Source organism: Dryobates pubescens, chromosome 18 (genome assembly GCF_014839835.1).
Source record: "Dryobates pubescens isolate bDryPub1 chromosome 18, bDryPub1.pri, whole genome shotgun sequence".
Lineage (NCBI taxonomy): Eukaryota > Metazoa > Chordata > Aves > Piciformes > Picidae > Dryobates > Dryobates pubescens.
Window position 1 is genome coordinate 17,561,876 of NC_071629.1, and position 25,234 is coordinate 17,587,109.

Sequence of the window (25,234 nt, forward strand, 5' to 3'; positions counted from 1 at the left end):
TTAGGGCATGCATGTTTATTAAATTACTCCAGTTCAGACTGCTGTAATGCCTGCATGCTTTCCCAAAGTGGTCCTGTTAACTTTTTTTAGTGCTTTGGTAAATGACTGAAGTATAATTCCAGATATATTTGAAGTATTGATGTCTTGTTTCTTTCTATTTGTCATTTACCTGTTATTGCTAGTGGCTTCCTACTGATACAGCTATTTTTCTTCTGCTACCAGCAATTTTAACTTGGAAGTTCAGCAGCTCTTCTGAACTGGTTTTGTTGCTAACATTTTTGGTGTGGACATTTATGATAAAAACACAAACCACAGAATTGTAAGGTAATTTAGGTTGGAGTGAGATGCTCAGTGCCTGACTGAGTTTGGCATCCTGCTTAAATCATGTCTTCTGTAGAAGTTGGTTTAAGCTGCATGGGACCTTGTCCAATTGAGTTTTGAGTATCTCCATGAATGACTATGCCATGCCTCTCAGAGGCTGTTATGTTGTGCCAAAGCCAGAGTGTACAATATACATTGCCTTCTGCTCATCCGCAGAGCCAGTCTTCTCCACAGGGAGGACAGTCAGTTAGTTAGGCACAATTTACCCTTGGTAAATTTCATGTGGCTGTTTTCAGTCACCTTGTCCTGTATGTACCTGGAAATAGACTTTAGAAGGAATTGCTCTGTGATATTCCTGGAAACAGAAGCAATGGATGACTAGTTTGTAGTTCACCAATCTTTCCCTCTGTCTTTTGGAAATGAGCCATATTATTTTCCTTTCATAGGCATTGGAGGTGGCCCTTGGGTCTCACAGCTTTTTGATGAAATAGAGGCCTTACAATGCCATCATTGTTTCCTGAACTGCTTCTGAAACAGTGATGGCAAAGGTTGAGATGAAGGCAGCCCAGAGTACCTCAGTGTCATGTTTGGTATTAGGTTCCATGCTCCATTTACCTGCACACCTGCATTTTTCTTCATCTTCGTCTGTCCTTGTAGCTGTAAAAGTCTTTCTCTTTGCTTTTCTCATTCCTTGCTGGTTTTATCTCCATCTGAGGTTTGACTTAGCGTTCAGGGAGGGAAGTAACTATTCCTCCTGCTTACTGTTGCCATCCATCCAGTCTACTGTGTTTCTGTTTCATGTTAGAGCTCCCTCAGAAGTACCCTGTTCAGCTAAGCTGACCGCTGTCTTTTGTCCTCAGGATGGGTGATTCTTGTGCTTTGGGAAGGTTTCCCTTGAAGGCCAGTTATGAAAAAGGAATGCTTAACATACTACAAAGCGTAGCTGTAGCTTGAGATAATTTGCCTTCATGTGCACTCAAAATTCAACACAGGCCTTTAGAAAATCTTCACTTGTCATCTGTTGTCTTTGTACAACAGCTATCACTTCTATTTCCCTGCAGTTAACCTGGGATGCTGTATCTGACTGTACTATGTGAAAGTGAGATATTAAGTAGGTTTTTCTGTAAGGACAATTTTGTCTGTCTTTCATCTGCAGCTAACAAGAAGCATATCTTATGTTGCAGAATCCTGCAATTCAGCTAGTGTATTTTAAAAAGATGGAAGGATTATCATTGTAGGAAGTGACATAATGAATGGGAAGTAATGCCTGTTTTATTACTTGAAATTAAAAAACAAAGTTTTTGCATGCATAGTCTTTTCTAATTGCTTGCCTTTTGCAACTTGGGTAGAAACTATAAATGCTTCTCTACGTGGTTTAAGCATTCAGAAGTTGTTAGGCTGAATGAGAAGATGCAGAGTATATGAGAGAACCATTTTTTTGGGAACAGTCAGTGTTGTTTTTTCATCCTTCATTTTTCTGATCAAAAAGTATCAGCAATGCAGTCATATTCCTTTGGGTCCAGTAGTTTTTCTTAAAGTTATTATCCAAGAAAATTTTCCATGTAAATAAGTTGTTATCCTGTTATCCCTAAACAACAGGAGGAGCAGAAATTCTAAGTAGGCAGTGTGGGCTGATGCAGTAACTGTCTTTTCTCAGTGTCTCTGTGAGACACAGGGATTGCCTTGGAACACTCTGCTTTTCTCATCAATAGGCAGTTACTCCAAAAATTGACTTGTTTGTGGACATCTTGTTGGTTCATTGGTTTATGGTTTAAAATTGCCAGGCACAAAGTTTGCAGTTTTGTACCAAATCAGTCTTTTGTATTTAGTTTTTATCAACATCTGCCTACACTGGTGTGAGAGACAATAAGTGGTTGTTTTGTGATACTGGGGGGAGAAAAAAAGTACTGCGTAGCTGAGAAGTCACTAAGGGACACATTAACACTGTCCATCATATGATTACAAAAAGCCAAATAATTTTACAGCACCTCTGGCCAGTCATGCAACCAAATATTCCTTGTGGGCTGTTTAGGTTCATTGAGCTGCAATATAATGAGTCAATCTATGGGACCAGATAGAGGAAACAAAATTGGTTTATTTTTCTGCATCTATTTCCATTTTATCCCCAGGCTTCTCTAACTGTTTCTGCAGAAAACATAATTACACCTAAGGGTGTGGTGAGACAACATCACTTTACCCCTCCACCTCTCACAGTTAGGAATCTTGTCCCTCGTGGCTGTACTGCTTCTTGCTTAGTACTTATTTATTTATTTTTGTCCTTAGATTAGGCAGACTATTTAAACATTTCAAGTGAGCTTTTAACTAGATTTTTCCTGGTACTTGTGTCACCTCTGCCTATGTTTACTACTTTGATTTTGTGCCTAAGTATGTCTTGATAACCACATTGTATTCAAGTCATCTCACAAGAAATACTTAAAGCACTTCAGCTTGACTCCTTTGCAAATGGAACATGATTCAAAGTCAAGCCGGGGGTTGGGGGTGGGGGGGGGAGGGAGGGTGTAAGGTACAAGTGGTTATTCTTCTCTTGCAGGTGACGATTACAGAGAAATTGAATCAGAAGTGGCAGTAAGGGCTCGTTTGTTGCTGTGAGATTTTTTTTTTTTCCCCCCTCATCTTTGCAATTAGATAGCAGATCCACTGAATAGTAGTACACCTTTTATATTTAGGACTATTTCAAGGCAGAAGCAAATTTTATTTTATTGATTTAATCCTTTTTTTTTTTTTTTCCATTTCAAAGTAAACAGAAATTTCTATTGTCCTTTTTGGTTTGATATAGTTTCAGGCCCTTATCAAATAATGATTAATCAATTGCTTGAAGGAAGGTGCCAGTTTGTTCTTTCTTGCTTGGTTTTTCACTGTAACCTGCTATCTCACAATTTGTATCAAGTGATCGGAAATATTTATAATCTGTCACTTTCTGAACGTTTGTTTCTGTTGGTGCTGGAGTGTTTTAAAATATCCACCAAATCTGTCATGCCTTCATTTGAAAATGGGCATAAATTTCCTTTTAATCAGATTGTGTGCTTTGTGGAAGTTCTATGAAACGTGCACTTCACCATTCGCTAGGAAATGTTCTCTTTTTGTTCTGCCCTTCTTAGATGTTTTATACTTTGTTTGCTCTGTGGGCTCGCCCTTTAATGCAGATAGAAAGTTGAATTCTGAGTCTAGAAAAACAGTGTTATAATAATGCTTGTAAGAAGTTGCATACAGTTTGAAGCAGTAACAGGCACAGTTGTTGGGAAACAGAAGGAAACTTTTGCCTTCAGTGAAATGATTTTGTTTGTTTGTTTCTTTTGATGTGGTTTTTTTGGTTTTAAAATTTGGTAGACAGTTTTATCAGTGGTGACTGCTTCCCTCACATTTGAGTAAATGCAGCTTATGGAATAAGGAATTAAATCTGTAAATTATAAGTGTACCACTAGGTGTAAGTAAAGATTTAAGCAGTCGTGAGTAGTTCAACAACTGGCTGTATGAGAGATGAGTTCTTGTAAAAGACCTGTAGAAAAAACCCTGCCCTTTTGTATCAGCTCTGACTATTGATTGATGATTAATCTGTGGCTGGGATCTTTTACAGTAAACCTCTGAAACAGGATACAGAATGTGAAAATCTCCCCAAAATGTTAAGACACATTAAATGATCAGTAAACTATACACTTTTTATTGGGCAACTACTACCCTGGTCTTAAAAGGTTTTGTAAGATTGATGCCCTGTACCAGTCAGGAAACAAAACATTTGTTAGGTTTTCTCCATAAGGAAAAAAAACTCACCACAGTGGATTCAGCATTTTGAGTATAAATATACCTGTAAGGCCTTTTCTTTTTTATATTTATTTGCTTGTAACTTGCTTCAAAGTAGATTTCAGGCTCCATAACTCAGGAGTGTGTTGTGGGTGGTTTTTTGTTGCTGTTGTTGTTGTTTTTATTTTTCCTGTGACTTCTTTGAAATGTCCCTTGAATAGAGCAGGTCATTGGCTGCAATAATATAAATCAATGAAAATACAATACATAATTTAATACATGATAAACATGTGATTTACTATGAAATGCAATACATAGTCAAGCTGAATTCTCAGCTTTCAAACCCATAAATTGAGTTAGTAATTCAGGAGTGGCTTAAAAGAAAGGTTGTATTTATTCGTTGTTCTCCCTGGTTATTTGTCTGGGAATAGAGTTTCTCCCTTCTGCCTAAAAAGTAGCAATTCTTTAATGTACCCTGAAAGATAACAGTTTCGAGCTAGCAAGAAGCTGTGAAAAAATAAAGAATAATGAGCAAGAAGTATTTTCTTCAGCAAAATTTCCCAAGGGGTAGTATCGAAAGTGAAACATTGTCCTTATTAACAGGCACTATATTGCAAGGCTTTCCTCCCTCCTGCCCCCAAAACCCACACCAAGACCCTTTGTAAGCTCTCAATTCTCTTCTGAGTATATACATCCAACTAGTACTAATGCTGAGGATACATTTTTAAAAATCATAATACTGAACAAATCAGGAATTGGATATCAGCTGGGAAAGTTTGTAAGTAATGGAGTCAGAAGCAAAAGGCTTCACTGAGGAGCAATAACTCATTAACTTTATTAACAAGCTGTTAGGCCTGCTAGGTGAGTAGCTACTCTGTTGATGATATAGGATGACACATCCAAAAGATGTGAACAGAAAGTATAATGAACTGAATTCCAGTATACTGCAGTTCAAGGTAGGCAAGTGTAGAAATAGCAGGCACCAAAGATGGGGTTGGTATTTGGCTTATTTTATGGTACTAATGCCTCTGATTAAGTAATATTTTGTGAAGAAATATGGGAAAATGTGTTTTAGAGGAAACTATGAAATTAAGTTTCCTAATCTGGAAATGAGACAGAATTAAAAGCCTCTCTTAAGAATTTTCTATTTGATAAGTTTTAAACACGCTTTTAGTGCTGGTGGCAGCAAGTCCAACTGAATAATGTCATTATTCGCAGGCATTATCTTGGGAGTTCATAATATTTAAATGAGGATTTTGAATCCTCTTGGCACTCTGGAAACCAAGCATTATTTGCGACCTTGGCTATTTCAATATTTAGGTTATGGATTTAGCCCAGCTTTTAAAACCTATTGTAAACCCGTAGGCTTTATTACCTGCTCTAAGTGACTCTCTTTGGCAAGATTCTAAGTCTAAAAGATTCTTCTGTAGAAGATGCCTACAGGCTACAGATGCTTGCATCTACACCCAATAAATTTCTAAAAGACTGTCAGAGGTTTGAAAGAATCTCACTTCTCCCTGAAATGTCTGTAAGGGTGTTTCATATAGTCTTAGCCTCATCATTCTGTTTGTTCACATGTCGTATTAAGGTAATTTGATAATTTGAATCCATGTTTGTCTTAATTGTGACTTCAGATTGATCACTGCATTATTGCATCTTCAATTAGTTTGCTGATGTTGTAGTAAATTATAGCTCATTCACTTCCTTAAATTCATATTTGCTTGCTTATCACGTTTAGGAAAATCCAGAGCAAGCTAATAGAATTGGATTATGCTGTCAAAATACAACATGAAGCATGAAGTGGAAGGTGTAAGAAGCCTCAGGAAAAAAAAATTGCAGACAAATAGGTGGATCCCTTCAATGTTGAGTTTTTTCACATTTATCATTTCTTTGGAGTGTAATGCCCCACAACCTCCAGAACACTTCCTTCTGCTAGTCCGTCAGCCCTGTCTTGAAGGAAGCATGCAAAATCTCTCAAACCCAGACAATTTGATTCTGTTACTTCAATATTTCATACCCATATCCCACGTACACACCCATACACCATATACATTGTGTGTAATTCTCACAGCCTCTATCTATTACAATGATTTGAAAATTTCTAGCCAGAAGCTTTGAAACTTTTCAACAAAAGATCATGGACTGTGTGCCTCAGTTTCTCTTCTCAAATTCTACCTAAAACAGCTGTTTATTTTGCTGTGTTTTTTTCTAATGACAATGGTACCATTTTGTTTGTGTGTGTTTGTCTCTTTCAGAAGTAACCTGAATAAGCCATGCATGTTTGTTCTGGTAGGCAAATACCAATTTAAAGGTGCTGTTAAAACAGTCTCAAATCTGGCCAAGTGAGGTCTGTTTAGTAACTAATCAAGCATATACTGTTTGGTAATTAAGGCATACAATGTAGTTTTTCTTTGGTAGCCTTAAAATTGGTTCAGTAAACACTGAAAACCTCTTCTACCTTACACTGCTAAACAGTTCTAAGTTTATGCTTTTTTGTTTGTGTGGGTTTTTGTGTGTTTGTGTATGTGGTTTTTGTTTGGTTTTGCAATACAGCTGATAAGCCAGCAGCAAAATCCTTCTCCCTACCTGACTACACAACTGTAGCTGCACTTGCCAAATATCTTAATCTGTAATGGCATGCTAAAGACTTTTCATGTCATGTGTGGTGACCCTGATGCATGAACCATGGGGCAGTATCTCAAGTATAATCTTGTCTACTGTTTCATGACTATCCATCAGGAAATTCAATTTGTCTGCTCCTGTTTAAGACCGGCTCATTGCATCTCTCTTCCATTTTTTTTCATAAGGATAACAATGTATTTGAATATGTTATTCTCCAAGGAATACCCAGGAAAGTTTTCTTTTACATGTAAACTGACTGCTCAATCTGCTGTTTTAACGCTCTGTATTTCTGTAGATTAACTTCCAGTTTATCTCAGTCCTTTGTTCCTAATGAGTTATGACTGGGAAAAAGAGATGTTTCCCCCCCCCCCCCCCTTTTTTTTCTTACTGCCTCTTCCCTGGAATTTCAGTTCCCATATTTTGCAGTTGCAAGGCAAATTTAGGGAAGGCCTGAGGGATCACAGGCAGCCTTCTTTATTGGTGCATGACCGCTTCATAGCCAGCTGCATCTTTAATACCCAGGGAGATTTGTGCATTACAGTTTTTCTTTCTTCTTGTTTTTAATAATTTACCTTTGAGAGTCTATTTACAACTATGTTGATGTGTGAATATCTGTTTGTCTGTCAAAATCCAAGATATGTGTGGAATGCAAGAGATACATGAATTTTTTATTTGCTTCTTAAGGAAGCCAAGCTATAAACTGGCAGTCTTGAGTACAAGAGCCTTACTTCAGTGAATCCTAATAAACACAAGGGAGAACATCAAGCTGTGTGCCCCTTCAACCAGCTCCCATAGGAAGAGATAATGTTCCTTGCTGAATCTATTTCTCTGCTAGGAGACAAAATAATTTGGTTTTGGTTTTATTTAATACAAAAAACCCAAACAACAACACCACTACCAAACCCCCAAACCAAAACACAGCCCTCAAACTTTCTCTAACTTTTAATTTGCAGGCAAATTATCAGAACTGCATGCTGTTAGGTACTACCCAGAAATGCAGCATGTCATGAACAGGGGTTGTGTGCATTAAAATATTTCTGTCTGTTGGGATTCACGTGAAAATGATTTGAGTTTCTGCTTGAACCTACATGTTTTGGAAAAAATGATGTCTAAATTAATACTTTTCAAAACATTTTCCCAAGTTCTTGGGAAGGCTTTTATTTATAACTGGATTGATGCTTGCTTAGTGACATTTGATTGATTTGGTACTGTTACATTAGTTTTGTTTTATCATTAATTAGGGAATAAATATAGTTGTGTAGTGTATACCTGTGAACACTACTTTATACTTTGTCACTTTTGAGCTTCATTGCAGTTACAAAACTGCTGACTTTTTCTCTCTCACTTTTGAAAGCAAGGCCAATTATAAAGTTGTTTTTTTTTCCTTTTCAGTATTTAAACTGATCTCTAACTTTTTAGGTTATTTAGTCTGCAAATCTACACAGAAAAGATACCACTGAAGAATGGGTCTGTCTAGGGACCAAGAACCCCAGAGCTGTGTGGGTGTGATGCCCTATGGAGTTTATCTCTTTTGCCTTGCACAGTTCCCAGTTTGACCACTGCAGAAACTGTGTTATTGTCCTTTTGCTGCAGCTTGTACCTGTTGTAGCAACAAGCTGTTCGGGAAAATCTCTGGGATTTCAGGTCAGCACTTAGTGGATTTCTACTCGTCCCTGACTTTCTCGATGTGATCTCTGGAGAAAGGCTGTGTGAAGATGCTCTCAAGCATTTACATAATGACAAAGTAAAAATGCTAGGAAATGTACATTTTAACAGAATAAGGGAGAGGCCCGTCAGAATACTTTGTGCCTCCTGTGCTGCATGTGTTGGAATGGTAGGATTTGGATGATTTTGTTTCCATGTTGATACGCATGTATATGAAGGGATGGGTGTAGCTAGGTTAAGACAGGCACTCTCACACAGTTACCAGTATTTTCTTCAGGAGAAGACCCTTATTTTGCATGTTTTTTGTTTGAATTATCATTGCTAGTCAGTATATTTTATGAACTGCAATCTGTGTTTTCTAATAATTTCCCTTCAGGTAGGGTTTGTAGAATGGATCTCAAAAGTGAAGTTGCAGATACGGTAACTGTAGAACTTGTTTAGTTCAGCCTGCTGTAGGCTTCCTGTTAGAAAATGTGACAGAATCTATGGCCTAATCATAGCATGTCAGTGGCTGGTGGGCTACTGGTTCAGCCATGACATTTCTTATTTCTTTCTCTCATAAGATTGTGGGCATTTACTTTCATTACAGTCTGTGAAGTTGCAGTAAAATGAAATCTCTGTCAAGTGTGATTGAATGTGCAGAGACAGAACTGTCCAAACCCAAAAAGGATAAAACATTGATTTTCTCCTTTAATTCTCAATTTTCTTTTCTGAAAGAAAAGGTGTTTTTCAGTACAATCTGTTATGGGATGGTACAGCAAATGCAGTTCTTGGTCCAATTTTCAAGTACATCCACAAGCAGCATCACTGGGAACTGTGATACCCAGCATGCCTGCACAGCACTATCAGCTACTAGAAGGGGCTGTATGTGTTTCACCCCAGCAAACCCTTAAATAGCATCTGCACACTGAAACATTCTATCCCATGCTTGGGTGAATATTTGATATTTGTAGTCTTGGATTACCAAGTACTGTTTATAATTTATATAAATCTTTAACACTTAAAATTCCTTTAGATAAGATTTTCTCATGACTTTGATAATTGTTGTCTGTGGGTCCTTCCTGGCATGTACACAGTAAGGTGAAAAGTCACCTTCATTCATACACATTTTGATGTGCCCTTTCTCAAGAAAGAATATGTAGAACTGTGTAATATGAGTCTGCCCCAAATTTCTTAAGGAAATCTTACTTCTAGAATAATAACTGATATATTGTCTTGGATATTTATGAAGCCATCCACAAAGGTGTATTTGTGAACATAGGTTTTCCTACGATTAGGTTGCTTAGCAAATGAAACACAGACATGAAAACCATTTGTGCTATGCCCTGTGCTTAGTAAGTATATTGACTGTTCAGCTTTTTAAGCTGAAACACCATTAACGAGCACTTGGCATGTTAGTTCTGGACATTGCTGCATCTAGTATCTTCTTCACTAGTATTACTGCTTGTTGGATGTACTGTATTTCAAATCCCAGAATCACCTGAAGCCCAAACCTGCAGACTTGTTAGGTAGAGGATGTTGGTATATTGTGAGGTGGAGAGGAAAAAGAGCAATAAATTGCTAGCTGTTGTGAATATAAATAAGTAAATTATCCCTATCATTTATCATGCCTGTCTGAGATGTTAGGTGAAATTCCATCATGATGAATTTTAGTGAATTTCTTCATGATAAATGAATCTTAGGGATGCCAAAGCCAAGAAATTTAGGATCTTGGGGAACAGCTTAAGGGAATTTAAGTACTTCTTTTTTGAACAAGCAAGCAATATAAAAGGAGTTACAAAGGTATTTGTGAAGTGAGGAGTAAGTGTGATGCTAAGGACTGTGGTGAGGGGCTGCAGGGGCCTTCTCTGTAAGAGAAGGCTTTGCTGTCCCATTCTGGGCACAGCTGTGTAAAAACATGTCTAAGAAAGGGTGAAATCTGGGCACTGTAGTGATGAGTAAGGGGGAAAAGCATGAAGAACAAGTGCTGGGATATGCAGGGCCAGAGAAGGAGGAGAGGTCACTGAGCAGGGATTTCCCTGTAGCCTGTGGAGAAGACCCACAGTGGAGCAGGTTTATCCTGAAGGACTGCAGCTGCAGGGCGCTCCCATAGTGGAGCCTATGAAAGTATGTGGAGGAAGGGCTATTCTCCTGCTGTTATGGACTGACTGCAATTCCGCATTCCCCCATCCCTGCTGCAGTGCTTAATGCATGTGTTGGATCATAGAAGAGCTAGAAATGGAGTGAAGTTGGGCCTGAGAAGGAGGAATGGGGGAGAGGTGTTTTCTTTTTTTATTTCCTACCATACACCTTTAATTTACAGTAAATTAAGTTAATCTTGCCTGAGTATGTTACCTGTGACAGGAATGGTGAGCCACCTCCCTGTCTTCAGCTCAAGACATAAACTTGTCATCTTATTTTCTCCTCATCCTGTTGAGGAGGGCAAGTGAGAGTGACTGGCTGTGTGCCAGCCAGCCAAGGTCAGGCCACCACAATAAGAAATCAAGATTAATCTCCCCTGGAACAAGGGGATATCTTTTAAACCACATGAAGACAAGATCATGGAAGAATGGGTTGTGTGTTTTATTGATTTATTTGTTGTTGTTTTGTTAGTTTATTTAAAAATCCAGGTATGTTCTTTCAGGTTTGTACTTTTAGTTTGGTACTTTGTATAATGTGGTAATAGAATAGAATTAACCACGTTGGAAAAGACCTTTGAGATCAAGTCCAACCTATCACGCAACACCATCTAATCAACTAAACCATGGCACCAAGCACCCCATCCAGTCTCTTCCTAAATATCTCCAGTGATGGTGACTCCACCACCTTCCCTGGGCAGCACATTCCAATGGCAAATCTCTCTTCCTGTGAAGAACTTCTTCCTAGCATCCAGCCTAACCCTCCCCTGGCACAGCTTGAGAGTGTGTCCTCTTGTTCTGGTGCTGGTTGCCTGGGAAAAGAGACCAACCCCCACCTGGCTACCACCTCCCTTCAGGTAGTTGTAGACTCAAAGACATTAGATTTAGAGTCTTAATTTCTAAATTTAACTGTTTTCCATCATTTTTGTTTGGGTTTTGTGTGCGTGTTTAACTCACATTTACTTCAGGTATTTCAACAAAAATACTTAAAGAATTGTAGCTAAAATTGCAGTAACCAAATTTTATTTGCTTGTAATTAAGGCACATTATAGCTGGAACTTGTGTTAATCCCCACTCTTCCCTCCTAATAGAAAGGTAGAGATTGAAGATAGACGTAACCATTTTCATAGAAAAACAAAACTGACCCAACACCCCAGCGACCATTTACTGCTGAAAAATTTGGAAGTTTTTCATTTATCTTAAATGCAAAACTATTCTCATATACTAATATGCATAAATAGTATGGTAAGTTGTGTTCCTGATAAGGTTGTTTATTTTTTTAAAGATGCTCATAATACTGGGTGCCAGTCCCTGGGTTTTTTCCTCCCCTGATTGGATGTAAATGCGGTATCTGTGCAAACAAGGTCATTTTTTGTTACTCTTTCAAGTGTTCCTCAGTGTTACAGGCACCTCTGTTCATTTTATCTAATGCAGGATGCGTTAAAAGAAAACAACAAAAGAAGAGAAATGGAGGAGAAAACGAAGAGAGCCAAATTGGCAAAAGAGAAGGCTGAACGAGAGAAGCTGGAGCGACAGAAGAAGAAGCAGCAGCTGATTGATATGAACAAAGGTAAGGCATCATTTTTAGTAGAGAGATTTGTTATAAGAAAAGTGTAGCAAACTGCAGGCTATTCCTGATCAATATGAAAAATACTTGCTGTCTTGTTTTGAAAGCTGGAAAGAAAGCTTGACTTTCTCAGTGAGAATTCTGGGATTCTTTTTTATTTAGCCTGCCTGATCACATAATTCCATAGCTACCCTTTAAAATGTGTAATGTTCTTTTCAAGGTGTTTTGTTGTGAATTAATGGCTTGCTTTCATTTGCAGCAGTTAATTGATTTTTTTTTTTAATTTTTTTTTTTTTAATATGGATTTCCTTCCAAGAAGTGTCTTACTTGCTTTGTTGTTGATTTCAGTTTGTAAACATCTCTATAATCAAGGTAATGTGGCAGCTAATGTCTTTCTTTTAGGGCTTAGAGGCTCTGTGTTATAGTGGGATGATCTCCCAACAGTCCTATTAGGAGCTGGAAAATATGATGGAGCTTGGAGCCTAAGTACAGAGTGACATTTCAGCATGATAAAAAGCAGTGTGTTGAGCTTGCCAGCCATAAGAATGTTTTCTGAGAGAGAGGGAAGTAAGAGAGCAGGAGGAATTGGGTGATCCCCATAGTGATGCTGTGCCGGTTTCCAGAAGGGTGTAAAATACAGGCTTCTTTCTTTACCTTCAACTCCAGAAGGCAAGTAGAAGTGGTAAAACTGCACATTGCAGAGATTACTTGAGTCTGCAGTGTTTTGTTCAGTTTCCATGTGTTTTATTAATTTTCTGATCAGCTCCAGCTGCACAACATTTGTACTTTTAATCAGATGAACAATCTTAACGGGTACATACTCATGGGAAAATGTTGTTTGTTTATGAAAGATGTGATGATGAATTAACTTTCTGTAGGGATGATGTTTGTGTGAAGTTAAGATTATGGTTGTGCCTAATTCTTTAATCCATTCTTTTAACATTTGTCTAATCCTTTAATATCTGTCACATGACACCAAAAAAAAAAAAAAAAGTAGTCCCTTGCAATAGGGACTGGCACTTTTCTGTGAGTGGGATAAGTACCACCTAAATATCCCATCATCATTTAAACTGCTACTTACAACAATGTAACTGAGTTTTATTAGCTGTTGAAAAGTGTGAGAAGCCCACTTGGATTCTGTTGTCAGTGAATTAGTCTGTGTTCAAGGGCTATAGCTAACAGGTCAAAGCTGTACCTTGAATTGTTTCAGCTCAGACAATAGTTTTTTTAAGCAGATGTGAGGAATAGGCCAGATTTAGCAGTAGCATAGATGCCTCTCAGATGCCCTCACTTTTCATCAGGGAAGACTTTTCCTATCAACAGATACAGCTAAAGTTTAATTTAGCATGACTTTTTTCCCCCTGGATCTGCAAATATGTAACTGTACATGACTGAGTGCACCAAAACAGCAGTTTAAGTAACTAATGTTCCTAAAGCATTGACCCAAAGTTATTTTAATGCTTCCAAAATACACTGAAATACCTATTTCATATATTAGAACTCTCTTACTGCTCTACGAGGCAGGGGGACAGCTTGGTTCCCACTGGATTCCACAGCACTGATATTCAATTAACTGTTTGTTGTTTTTTTTTCCTTGACACATCTACTTCTGTATGTTCATTGCTGCTTACATAAATAGTTTGTAAATTTGTCTAAATGAATGTGACACAGAAGACTTAGAGGAAGGAGGCAGATGTCTTCTCAAGCTGTCATTTTGACAAGGTGATTTTCACCTAAAGGGCGTTTTAACCTAACTCTGTTATTTCTCTAGCTGTATCTTCAAGAATAAAATTGCAACACATTGTTACAGCCTTTCAGGTCAGAGCAATAGGGTTCCTACATTTCCCAGGCTTTTAATGTGTGGTTCTAAAGTACATTTGCTGTTACCTGGTTCTGTAGCTTCTGTGGCCACTGGAGAATATGGATTAGAATTAATTAAATATTACAATTACTATCTGTTTCTTGGGGTAACTTGGACAGCAGAAAACTGTGGTGTGGCCAGAATCAAGAACTGTCCTGTATAATGCCTAGTTATGAGGTGACCTTAGAGTTGCCATTATGTTATTGACCAGGTTAGTCAGTTATAGACCAGGTTAGTGCTTTGTGTGCGGACATAAATGCTGTGTGTAAGCTGATACAAACCATTCTTTCTCCTACAGAATTTCTCTCCAGTAATGAGAAGGACTTAACAGTCTCATCTCTTTAGCATTCATTAGCTCTATGGAAAGAGAACATTCTTTATAGCTGTGTTTCAGCAGGTTTCCTATTTTTTGAGGGCTGTAGCAGACCGGGCTATGATGCATTTGTGCATAGTCTTTCATGACTTCCATGTGACTTAACACCTGCAAAATTCTTACAGCATTGCTTCCATGTGCATATCCGAACAAGAGAAAGGAAGGAAGAACTAAAGGCAGCTTTCTGCGAGCTGAAAAGCGTATAACAGCAGTTCTGATGCAAATGTTATTTAATCAGAAACAGTTTTGCTCTTCATTATATCTGAATACTATGGCAATTAAAATCACCTTTTAACTACCAACATTAGGTTAAAAGATAGAATGAGCTTCCTCAGTCCCAATTAGTATTGAATTAATTGTTTTGAAGACATACTAACATTCTGACATAATGCAGATGAAGATAATGGAAATGAAGGTCTGCATTGTTGGTAGATGAATATTCCTGCTTTCCCTTTTCAAGTACTCTTACATAAGAATTCATGTACTACTTATTCAAACCGGTATGCACCAGTATCGGCAATAATTCCGTTGTTTCCTTGAACTGCTGTTATCCTTTCATCAACTGTTGCAGGATATGATTCAAGAAGGTTACTTCTGCTACAGTTTTCTAAAGATTGCGTGCTCTCCTCATTGTTATTTCTTCCCTTCTGTGTCCTTTAGCATAAACAGCAATCCGTACTGTGAGATGCATACTATTTTGTAAATGTTCTAGCCTTAATCCTTTGAATTTATTTGACTAGTGATTGCATGGGATACCTGGAGTGATAAAACTTGGGGTTATTTGCATTCTACAGATTATTGGTTTACAGTGCTGGCTGCCAGTGAGGCAAATGTTACGGTTCCTTTGGGAAGTCATTATCTTTCATATTGATGTCGATGGTCTGTTTGAATATTCTGCACTCTTCCTGAAACACAATGTTCACATAAAAAAAAATTAGCCAGAGGTTTACATTATGCCTAAACCAGGATAAGGTTTGATTTTATTTTTTTTCCCCCTTGTTTAAAGAAATCATGCAGGAGTTGCTCAAATGTTTTTTAAGATTTGTTTATGCAGGAGTTTGAAGCCATCTTGAGAATGGGGAGGTGATGTCAAAATTACTATGAATGCTATTAATACCGGTGAAAAGCAGCTCATGAGAATTGTGAATGGATGGAAAAGAAGTTAGAAATCACAACTTAACATTTAATCTCACTTTTCAGAACTTTGCAATGGAAAAAAATGTGTGTGTTTAGGACTATGGCATATGGTGCTTTTTATCAGTGCCAACTGATTTGATGAGAGAATTTGTCAGGGAAAAATATTTGGACTCTGAAATACAAAGTTTGGATAATCACAGGTGAAAAAAGGAAGAACAATTAAGTTGTTTTCTCTTAAAAGCAGGTTTCTGGGGGACCACTTACTAACAGTAAGAAGTGTTAACTTTGGACAGTTGTCAGTGCAAATTCAGGTTTCCTTTTCCTTGGAGGAAGTATTTTTATTTCAAAAACGAGGTGTTACAGTTAATTTTGAAAGTACCTGTAATACTGCTTACCTCAGTGAAATAGCTATTTACCATTGCACTCATCTGTTTTGTAGAGTTCCAGCATTAAAAAACATTTATGACATGAAGTAGTTGATCAAGTAATATTTTCTTTATGGCCATGAGATAGCAAAGAGGAGAATTGCATGTAGAACTACTGCAACTTTACCTGATGGTAATGGTGGGACAGGTTTGGTAACTAAATTTGTAGTGGAATATTTATGTTTTTATTTGGTTGTAACACCTTGTTTTTAATAGAACTGCCTAGAGGCTGCCTTCACAAGAGTAGTTATCAAATTATGTAGAAAATGTCACATCAATGAGCCTCTTTGTGCTCTATGCTTACTGTTAAATGCCACCACTCCCAACTGTTTAACATAAACTTAACTTCATCAATTAAATAACAATCATTTGCCCTTATGCATCATAATAGATATTCACTAGTAATTTTCCATATGAAGTATTGAATAATGATAGCTTATAACATTTCCACAAATCAGAGCACAGTTTTGTGCCTCAAAATAGTCATTCTACATAAAAGGCTATGGTAAAGCAATATATTATTAAAAGGTCTGTAAGACACCAAAGGATGTCAAATGTAGCAATCTAATTATATTAAGTGGAATGTTATGCCATTGTTAGTTGTATAATTAGGCTTTCCATTTGAAGTTGCTGGTCATTGGTGAGTTCTACAACTCCCTGGTAGAAAACTTAACGTATTCTAAGCATACTGCATTGCATCTTTTACACTCACAGCTGAAGCAAAGACTCTACTTGTGAATTTGTATGTAGAGTATACATTTTTGTTGCAAGCAGAAAATAGAAATATGACTGGGGGTTTTCAGACGTTGGCAGATATGTAGTAAAGGTATAAGTGTGACTTAGCAGGTCTGGAAGTTTAGATATTCAACTGAGAGACATCATTTGGTGTCGTATTACAGAAGGTGAGAGCCATAATGTAGTAGCATTTGTCTTGAAAGTACAGCACGTTCAACCACATGAAAGATGGTTTTCAGAGAATCAGCAAAAGCTAAGGACAAAATATGTCTGCAGACAACAGAATTTTGTAGTAATGAGAAAAATACCAGCTGGAAACTTTGCAGAAACGTCAAAGAATGGAGAGGTGATCTGTACCAGTATTTAAAAAAAGAATAAATAGATGACACTATTAGTGAGGAGATATATATTCAAGGCTGGGCTCTAGGTTGTAAATGAAACAGTGTTCTGAAACTATGTGTTGTTTCTGCTATCTTAGATATTTTTGTAGCAATAGGTGTAATAGTTACTGTTTTGACTTCAAGTTTTCTGTGGTTGCAGTAGGACTGTTAAGTAGATTCTAGGTAAGTTCTGTGACATAACAGTGCCAACACCTGTTGGAAATATCTGGGGCTACATATTCTAAATTCTGGTAGTTTGTCAGGTCTGTGTTATATTCAGATTCCACGCTTGTCTAGTGTACATGAAATTAGTCACCATGGAAAACAGTGTAGGTTTCAGGGCCACTTTGAAATCTGTGTAGAAAGGACTCAAAATCAAGGATGAATTTCAGCTTGACATTTGCTGTGGTAATTTTCTATGTGTACATTCTTAGTGGGAAAGTCCTGAAATATTATGCTCGACTGTTGAAAAAGCTAATTCATGAAAATGAAGCTTAATGAAGATCCTTTGAAAGATTTTTTTTTTTTTTTTCCCCAACAACTGGATGTATTGTCAGGTATTACACTAAGAAATGAAGTCTGCAGTTTAGTCTGATCTAATTGGTTGCCTTTCTCTGAGATTAAATGTGTGATAGAAGTGAACGTACGCTGGTAGGGTTGTCAGGAGCTGGCCAAGAATTCTGTAAGCCATTAGACGAAAGAGATTTGTCTCTCTATCATATGGGCATGCAGTTGTTGCTGCTCTGAATGAAATGTACTTTTAATTTATTTTCATTCTTGCAAATGCTGTAATAAGAAAAGTTCAGCTATAGAAGTTCTCTTCTAAAAGCTGGAAAGGTTTATAGAAAGCAAATTTTTGTCTGGTGAATATTTTATGGTTACAGAAACAGTTCTTATCTATTTGACTTTGTAATTATCATCCCAAAATTCTTTTAAGATCAAAACTAGACACTTCTAGTTCTGAAACTGAAATCTGGTTTATTTATATATATATATAGTTGGGGTTTTTTTTTGGTAGGCATCAATTGATTAACATTGTTTTAGAACTTGAAAAATTTTAAATTGAATGTGGTCACTACAGAGGGTTCATAGTGGCATGGTTTAAGCCTAGCCAGCAACTAAGCTCCACAGTCAGACACTCACTCTACCCAGCCTGCTGGGATGGAGGAGAGGTTGGGAAGGGTGAAGGTGAGAGCATGTGGGTTGAGATGAAGACTCTTTAATAGCCATAGCAAAAGTCAGTCACATAAGCTGTGGCAAAGCAAAGAAGGGAATTTATATCCCATTTCCCATTGGCAGGCTATTGCCTGTAAGTGTTACTTTGGAAGACAAAATGCCCTAAGTCTGAATGTCCATCTGCCTCCTTCTTTTCCCAGCTTTATACACTGAGCATGAGGTTGTATGATCTGGAATAATGTTATGGTCAGCTGTCCCTGTTGTGACCCCTCTCAAGTTCTTGTGCGCCCCCAGCCTGCTCAGTAGTGGGGTGGTATGAAAAACAAAAGGCCTTGACTCTGTGTGAAAGGCTGCTGAACAATAATAAAAACACTTGTCAGCCCAAATCCAAAACATGGCCTCATACCAGCTATTATGAAGAAAAACAGCTCTATCCCAGCCAAAACCAACATAAATAGTTTAAAAAAAGAAAAAAAATTCTCCTCAAAATGAGTTTCCAGGCCTGATTTCTTGCCAAAAATACAGGAGCAGATGCTCAACTACAAACAATTTTTAAAAGAAAAATATTTTTGAATGCTAAAAGAATTGATAATTTTGTGCTCATCTCAAAAATTAGAAGTTGATTAGTATTGTAACTCAAATGTAGCCTTCAAACAGTAGTAGAACTTGATTATGGATGTGTTGAATTGTTTGAGTGTCATATGGTCCTTTTTCATTTTTTTTTGAGCTGCTCAGTCTTTTCATTCCCACATAGAGGCAATGTCTTCCCACTTGTTACTAGGCATGTTCAAGCCTAGTTTAAGTTCAGTAACAAGTCATCCTTGCAAGGGGCATAAATCCATTCAGAATGAGGCCCCATGAGGAATACTGATGCTCTTCAATTAAATACATTCCTGCTGCAGTACACCTGGACCATTGTGACATCTGAAATATAAAGAGTGCACATTTCACGAACCGCTTTCCGTACCCTGCCAGTACAACCAAGTGCCTTTTTCTCATATCATAAACAAGGAGCTTAATTGATGTATAAGCAAGCTTTTGCCTTGTTTTATAAACTGCCATGAGATATAGGTTCACTTACCAGTCATGCTGTCCTAACTTTTCCTCCTTTTTAATTAAAGAGAAAATAAGAGTCATGAGACTTGTTTTCTAGTGCAAAATGCCGAGGAAGGATGCTTCCTGAATATATTTAATATGCATGCAAAATGAATTTAGCAAATGAACAAAATGCAAATTGTATGAGGAGAACACAAACCTGCACTTTCCAAAAGACACAGAAAGCTGACCTTTTAAAGCTAATATATTGCAATTAAAAATTCTGGTACTGATTATGAATAAAAAGTCGTGTTTAAAAGTCTATACATGACATGTGAGGTGTGTGAAAAGTGCTGAAAAGTTCAAAGCAAAACGAGGTAGTGCAAGATCTGAATAGAAGTTTTGAAACCACTTGGAGAAGCAGGCATGTAGACTGAATGAGTTACCTAACATGGTAGCTGTCTAGACTCTTTCACCAGGGCCCCAAATTTATGACACATTTCCTGGGAAGGTCCTGTAAACTTTTGTCCAAATGGCTGTGGAATGCTTATACTCTTTATTAACCTAAATTAGTTTGCAGTTAGTACTTCTGTGCTAATGAAGCTTTTCTGTAATAATGATGTTTTGTCAGGCACCCTGACTGAAAAATGGAAGCGCACCAGTCAAATACATGTTACTGTAGTAGTCAGTGCGGACAAGTGAAAGGGAAGGCAGCAGAACAATGCAGAAACAAGAGTACGTTCCCTCAGCCTTATCTATGAATCTGAAGAAACCAAGCAGATAGGAGTTGAAGCACATTTTGGATGCATGGTCTGAGCTCTGCTGCAGCTTTAACTGAAGTGCAGTTCCTGTAGTCCTGAATTATTGAAACAAATTAAAAAGCCTCAACTTATTTTGTAGTTTTACCATGAATAGGAATATCTCAGTTCTTATATTTCTTTTACAAGCAGTAGCAGTTATTGTTGTTTTTTTTCTTTGTTGTTGTTATTTTGTCTGTTTGGTTTTGTTAATGTTAACAAAAAGCCTCCTTTCTAGTGCGGCTTGAGAAAGGAGTCATTGTGAACCTCCTGAAACAATCTGCTAGAAGATGCCTATTTCTGCCTTTTTGGCAGATGATAACATGGTAAATGCTGAGGCAAAACTTTGTGTAGTATAGGCCACAAAAAGAAACTGCAATTGGTCTCCAGTTGTTCCAATCTCCATCGGAAAGTCATGTTTCTGAATGTCATCTTCAGTATGTTTTGAGCGCTTTGAGCTGGGATAAACGTAACTGATTATTTGATGCGTGGAAATAGAGCTGACATTTGGAGGTAAAGTTTAAATAAGGCCTATTCCAAATTTACTTCTAAGACTTCACTTAAATCTCTTCATTCTTTGTGTTCTGTAGTGAAAGCATGGGAAAAGAAGGTAAAACATTTCAATGCTCATGTTTTAAAAAAAAAGTAAAGGAAAATAACTATTTTTAAAATTCTCCTAAAAATAGCTAATAAAAGTGAATGTGGCTTCAGGAAAATTGTTACTTGTCATCCTGAGGAAGGTAAGGAGGGTGTATTTTTAGGACAATTTGATACAGTTGTTTAGAGGAGAGAAGCTAAAAAACTCCCTTAAGTTGAAATCATGAGAGTTAGCCACTACCACAGAAGCAAAATGAAGAATGCCTGCTGAATCAGAAGCAACCCAAGAAGTTAAATATCCCCATCTTTACATAAAGTCTATGAGAGACTTCTGATTTCATGCACATTTATAATGTATGGTTCAGGTTAGTGCCTAAACAGAGCGCTGTGGCAAGTTTTTAGTGGGATCTTTGAGCAGAGCTTGTCTAATTGTATTAATGACTTCAAAAGGCTCATAGGCTACAACAAACTAAACACATTTCAGTTACCAATAGGAAATTTTACTAGCAGGCAGTTAGAAAAATAGATAAGCAAGATGGTAAAGCCTCTTCTCCTGGCTCTGATGTAGCTTTTATTGCTCCTTAGACTCACAGATAATACTTTACCTGTGTATTTTTTGCCAATCCAGTTTTCATTATAATCATATGAGTTATAAATAGAAAATAACATTGTTTTGTATTTAATATTGGGAGATATGGATGTTGGGAGGCTCTTCTTGATGTTTAGATGAGATTTGTCAGGAAGTGATAAAGGAATGTAATATCATCAAAAAGGATTCTAAATCTAACGGAAGGGTTATATTTCATAAGGTGCTAGCAGTGATAGCAAAGGGAAATATTTCAACTGCATCTCCATGTTGAAATAGTTCTTTCAGAGGAGCTGTTGAAAAAGAAAATGTCTACAGAGCGAGGTAAAGTCTTGCATTTGCTCTGTGAAAAATAAGATGAACGTTCTTCAGCATTCTCAAGTGTTTTTCTAAGTTTGTAACACAATGCTCATGGCTAATTAAGCAGTGTACAGATAACACTAAAATAAAATACCTACCGGTACCAAGCAATCTTAATTCTACATCATTGTCAGATACTGTCTTTTATAGACTTCAAGGGAAGAACTTCACATTAAACTGCAAATTAATTGTGGAGTTTTTGAGTTCAGTGTGTTGTATGAAGAAAAATTGAGACAGAATAGTGATACCAGACTGTACACTTCATAAGATATTTCATCTTGATAAATATTCTAAACAAACAAATGTTGTTTGGAGGGACAGTTTTCCTCATAAATAGAAAGGTCACAGCTACCCTAGAAAGTATGTGAAATAAAATCTCTTGCTCAGAAGTAAAGATTTAGTTCACAGCTTCACACTGTAATTTCAGCAGCTTAAGTGCCAATAATTGGTTTCCTACACCTTTTTTCCCCATTTTATCACGTACCCTTTTAAAATGCATGCCATCCATAAGGAGTTGCAGATTGATGCTTTGAGTAGGGTGAAGTGAAAACTTGCATGAGTTATGCTTCTGCTGTTGCCTGTGGTGTAGCATATAATTCCTTTTGGAATTTTTTTGCTGCATCTTTAAGATCTCTAGACGTCTTATTCTCACAGTCTTGTTTGTGAATGCATTCTGGAACATCATTTTTTCATTGCGAAGGGACTTCCACTAACTCAGCCTAAATGTTTTCCTGTTTGTTGCTGTACCAAAACAGCCTTCTCTCTCTTGGGAAGCTTTCTGTTGGGATGACTTTGCTTCTCTTGGGCCTTTACAGATTCTAAGCACAGAAGGAGGTCATCATGCTTCTTTTCAGTGGCTGTTTTATGTAGTCTAAAGAAATCACGCTGCCTTAGGCATTTCTTGTTAGAATCCACTCCCCTGGTTATTGTAAAGGCTTTTCCAGTTGTGATTTATCTTCTGTGAATGCCGTAATCAAGCTCATATTCCACTGCTGCTGGAAACAGGGTTATGCTGAGTTTTTAACGTGCTGATAGGGTCAGTAATCCATCATTGTTTCTTTGGTCACCTCTTTTTATTGAAGCTTTTGGTCATTCCCTAATGAAGAGCTTCTGTGAAGCTCTCACATGAAGTTAGATACACTTACTCTATTTCTGTTATTTCCATACATTTTAGTATTCCAAACCTTATGCATGTTCTGATCATACCTTCCTAAATGTTAACATTTTTGATTCGTATGTCATCTGTGTTATGGTGAATTCATTAATTAGATTTTTCAGAAAAATACTCCTGGAAGTGTCTCAAATATAAAAGCTTCCCATCTGCAATCTTTTGTGGTTACTTAGCAGGTATTTTACTAATGCCCATCTTTTGCACTTTCCACTAATGAATTAGGCACCCATTGTATCAAATGTTGAAGACCAGATAAATGAGAGAAAGAGTTTCTCTAGCCAAATCAAGTACACTATTGTATTAACAGAATCCATGAATTTAGTCTAATACCTTTGGCAGAACTATGCTCTCATCATCTGGAGTTCTGTTGTGTTCAGAACTTGTTTAAAAGGCAGTTCATGCTACCAGGTGAACGCTCTCATACTTTTTCTTTTCCCCTCAGCTAATGTTTTGGGTTTTCTTATAAACAAATTCTGTATTTGATGTTCTCAAATAATAGTAGGAAGTATTTGCCTATTCCAAATGGCAAGTTATTTTCATTATTATAAATAAAAGTAGCTGAAATCTATTGACTAGCACTGGTCTAAACTGTGGGACCTGCAAGAGTAGTTTTACTGTCATCTGCTACATGTGCTGCCATTTTCAGAACAGACTGTGCTAAACCAAATCTGCAGTAGAATGTTAGTGTAGAATCCAAATTAAAACAGATGACACTTGTAGTGATTGCAACAATCTACAGAATCACAGCATGTTAGGGTTTAAAAGGAACATCCAGAGATCATCAAGTCAAACTACCTCACAGCTTTTGAAAGTCTCCAGAGAAGGAGACTCCACAACCTGTGTGGGCATCCTGTTCCAGTGTCCTGTTATCTTTCTTGTGTTGAGGTGGAACCTTCTGTGTTCCAGCTTGTACCCGTTGTTCCTTTTTCTGTCACTGGGCACCACCAGAAAGAGCCTGGCACCTTCATCTTGACACCCACTGCTCTGATATTTATTGACATTTATAATATCCCATCTCAGCCTTCTGTTCCGAGACTCAACAGCCCCAGAGATGTTGAAGTGCTGCAGTCATCCTTATAGCCCTCATTAATTAATGATTAAGAATATTTTTTTCCCTTTTTGAATTCTGTTTAAACCTAGAGTGAATTTGTCTCTTTGCTAAGGTTAATCAAAACATTACAGAGTCAATCATCAGATGGAAACATCTTGCAATTCTTTTTTGATTCATGTGCACATCTGTTGTCTCTATAATGCTTGGGACCAACTTTGAAAAGAAAGGATGAGGAAGGAAATTACTTGTTCCAGCTGAAACTCTCATCCTTGTGTACAGGGGAAGACATAAAAACGAGAGTAAGGATTGTGTAATTTATTTCTGCAGACAATTTATGTTGGAAATTATTTTCTCTGTTAGAAACCTATGGTAGTTTTTGTCTTTCTTACTGATCTGTCTCCAAATTGCAGTAGGTAGTATTTTAAAAAGTCAAGAAGATTGATTTTATGTGAAAAACTGGGGTAAAAGGCTGCATCCTGGTTCAAGACCCATGGCAGGCTGAAATGTTCATTGAATTCTGCTTATTAATTTTAATGAAGGCCAGCTGAAAACAGTTCTTTTTCTGGTTGCCACTTAATCACCTCCCGACTTCAATTAAGATACAGTGTTGAGATGAGACCTAGTGTAAGTTTTACTTTAAAGAGTTAAATATCTCATCTCTGTGTTCTACAGCTTCCTTAGTTTATGTGTCTTTATATTGTGTATTTTGATATTCCCAGAATAGGCTGTTTCTTAGCAGTTGCAGTAATTAGCAGGTAGAGTAGCACACTCAGCAGAAAGGAAGTGAAAGGCATCATAAACTTCTGTGAAGTATTGAAGGATTTTTGGCTTTTAGAGTAAACTCTGGCAACTCTTACTTTTAATGATGATCAAATAGTATTGTGGTTTTTCTACAAATAGAATATTCTAACATATTAGGTAATTCTGTGTGTTACAGTCAAGTTCATTAAATGTTCCAGACCAATTTGATATGTATTAGTTTGGACAAAGTGTATTCACTGACCTTTGATTTAGAAAATAAATTTAATACAGAGCCAACAATAAATCAATGAATAAGCACATGTAGGATAAGGAGCACAAAGGAAAGTAATTATTGTGTATGCTTTAGACAATATCTGGCTTTGTGTGCTTGAACGTGAATCAAGAGAAGCTAATTTACTACTTTATTTTGCAGTAGCTTAGTATTTTAAGGGGTTTAGAAGGAGTGTAATTAAAACTGGTGTTTCAGTCTTCTGCTGTTTGCTTCTTTTGCTCTGCTACCTTTCATCTTAGACCAAAGTGAACTTTATGAATGTGTTCTTTATTATACATAATGACTTAAATGACATTGATACATAATTTAAATTTATCAAGTAGTTACACTGATGATCATCATGTAAAAATGTGAACCAAGTACTGTTATAGGATTGGTGTGCTCCTATATTATGTCTGGATTTAGTTTAATAAATCTAAATGTAATGGAGAACCAGGGCAGAATACCTTTTGCATTAATAAGCTGC

General features: G+C 37.1%; 1 protein-coding gene across 1 annotated transcript in view; it reads left to right on the forward strand.

The window, feature by feature from the left end:
- The window catches only part of DIAPH2 (diaphanous related formin 2), a 229,682-nt gene that overhangs the window by 138,888 nt on the left and 65,560 nt on the right, over positions 1-25,234 (forward strand). The window contains exon 26 of the mRNA XM_054169316.1: positions 11,919-12,054. Within this exon, the coding sequence (XP_054025291.1) occupies positions 11,919-12,054 (136 nt within the window). The remainder of the gene's footprint in view (positions 1-11,918; positions 12,055-25,234) is intronic.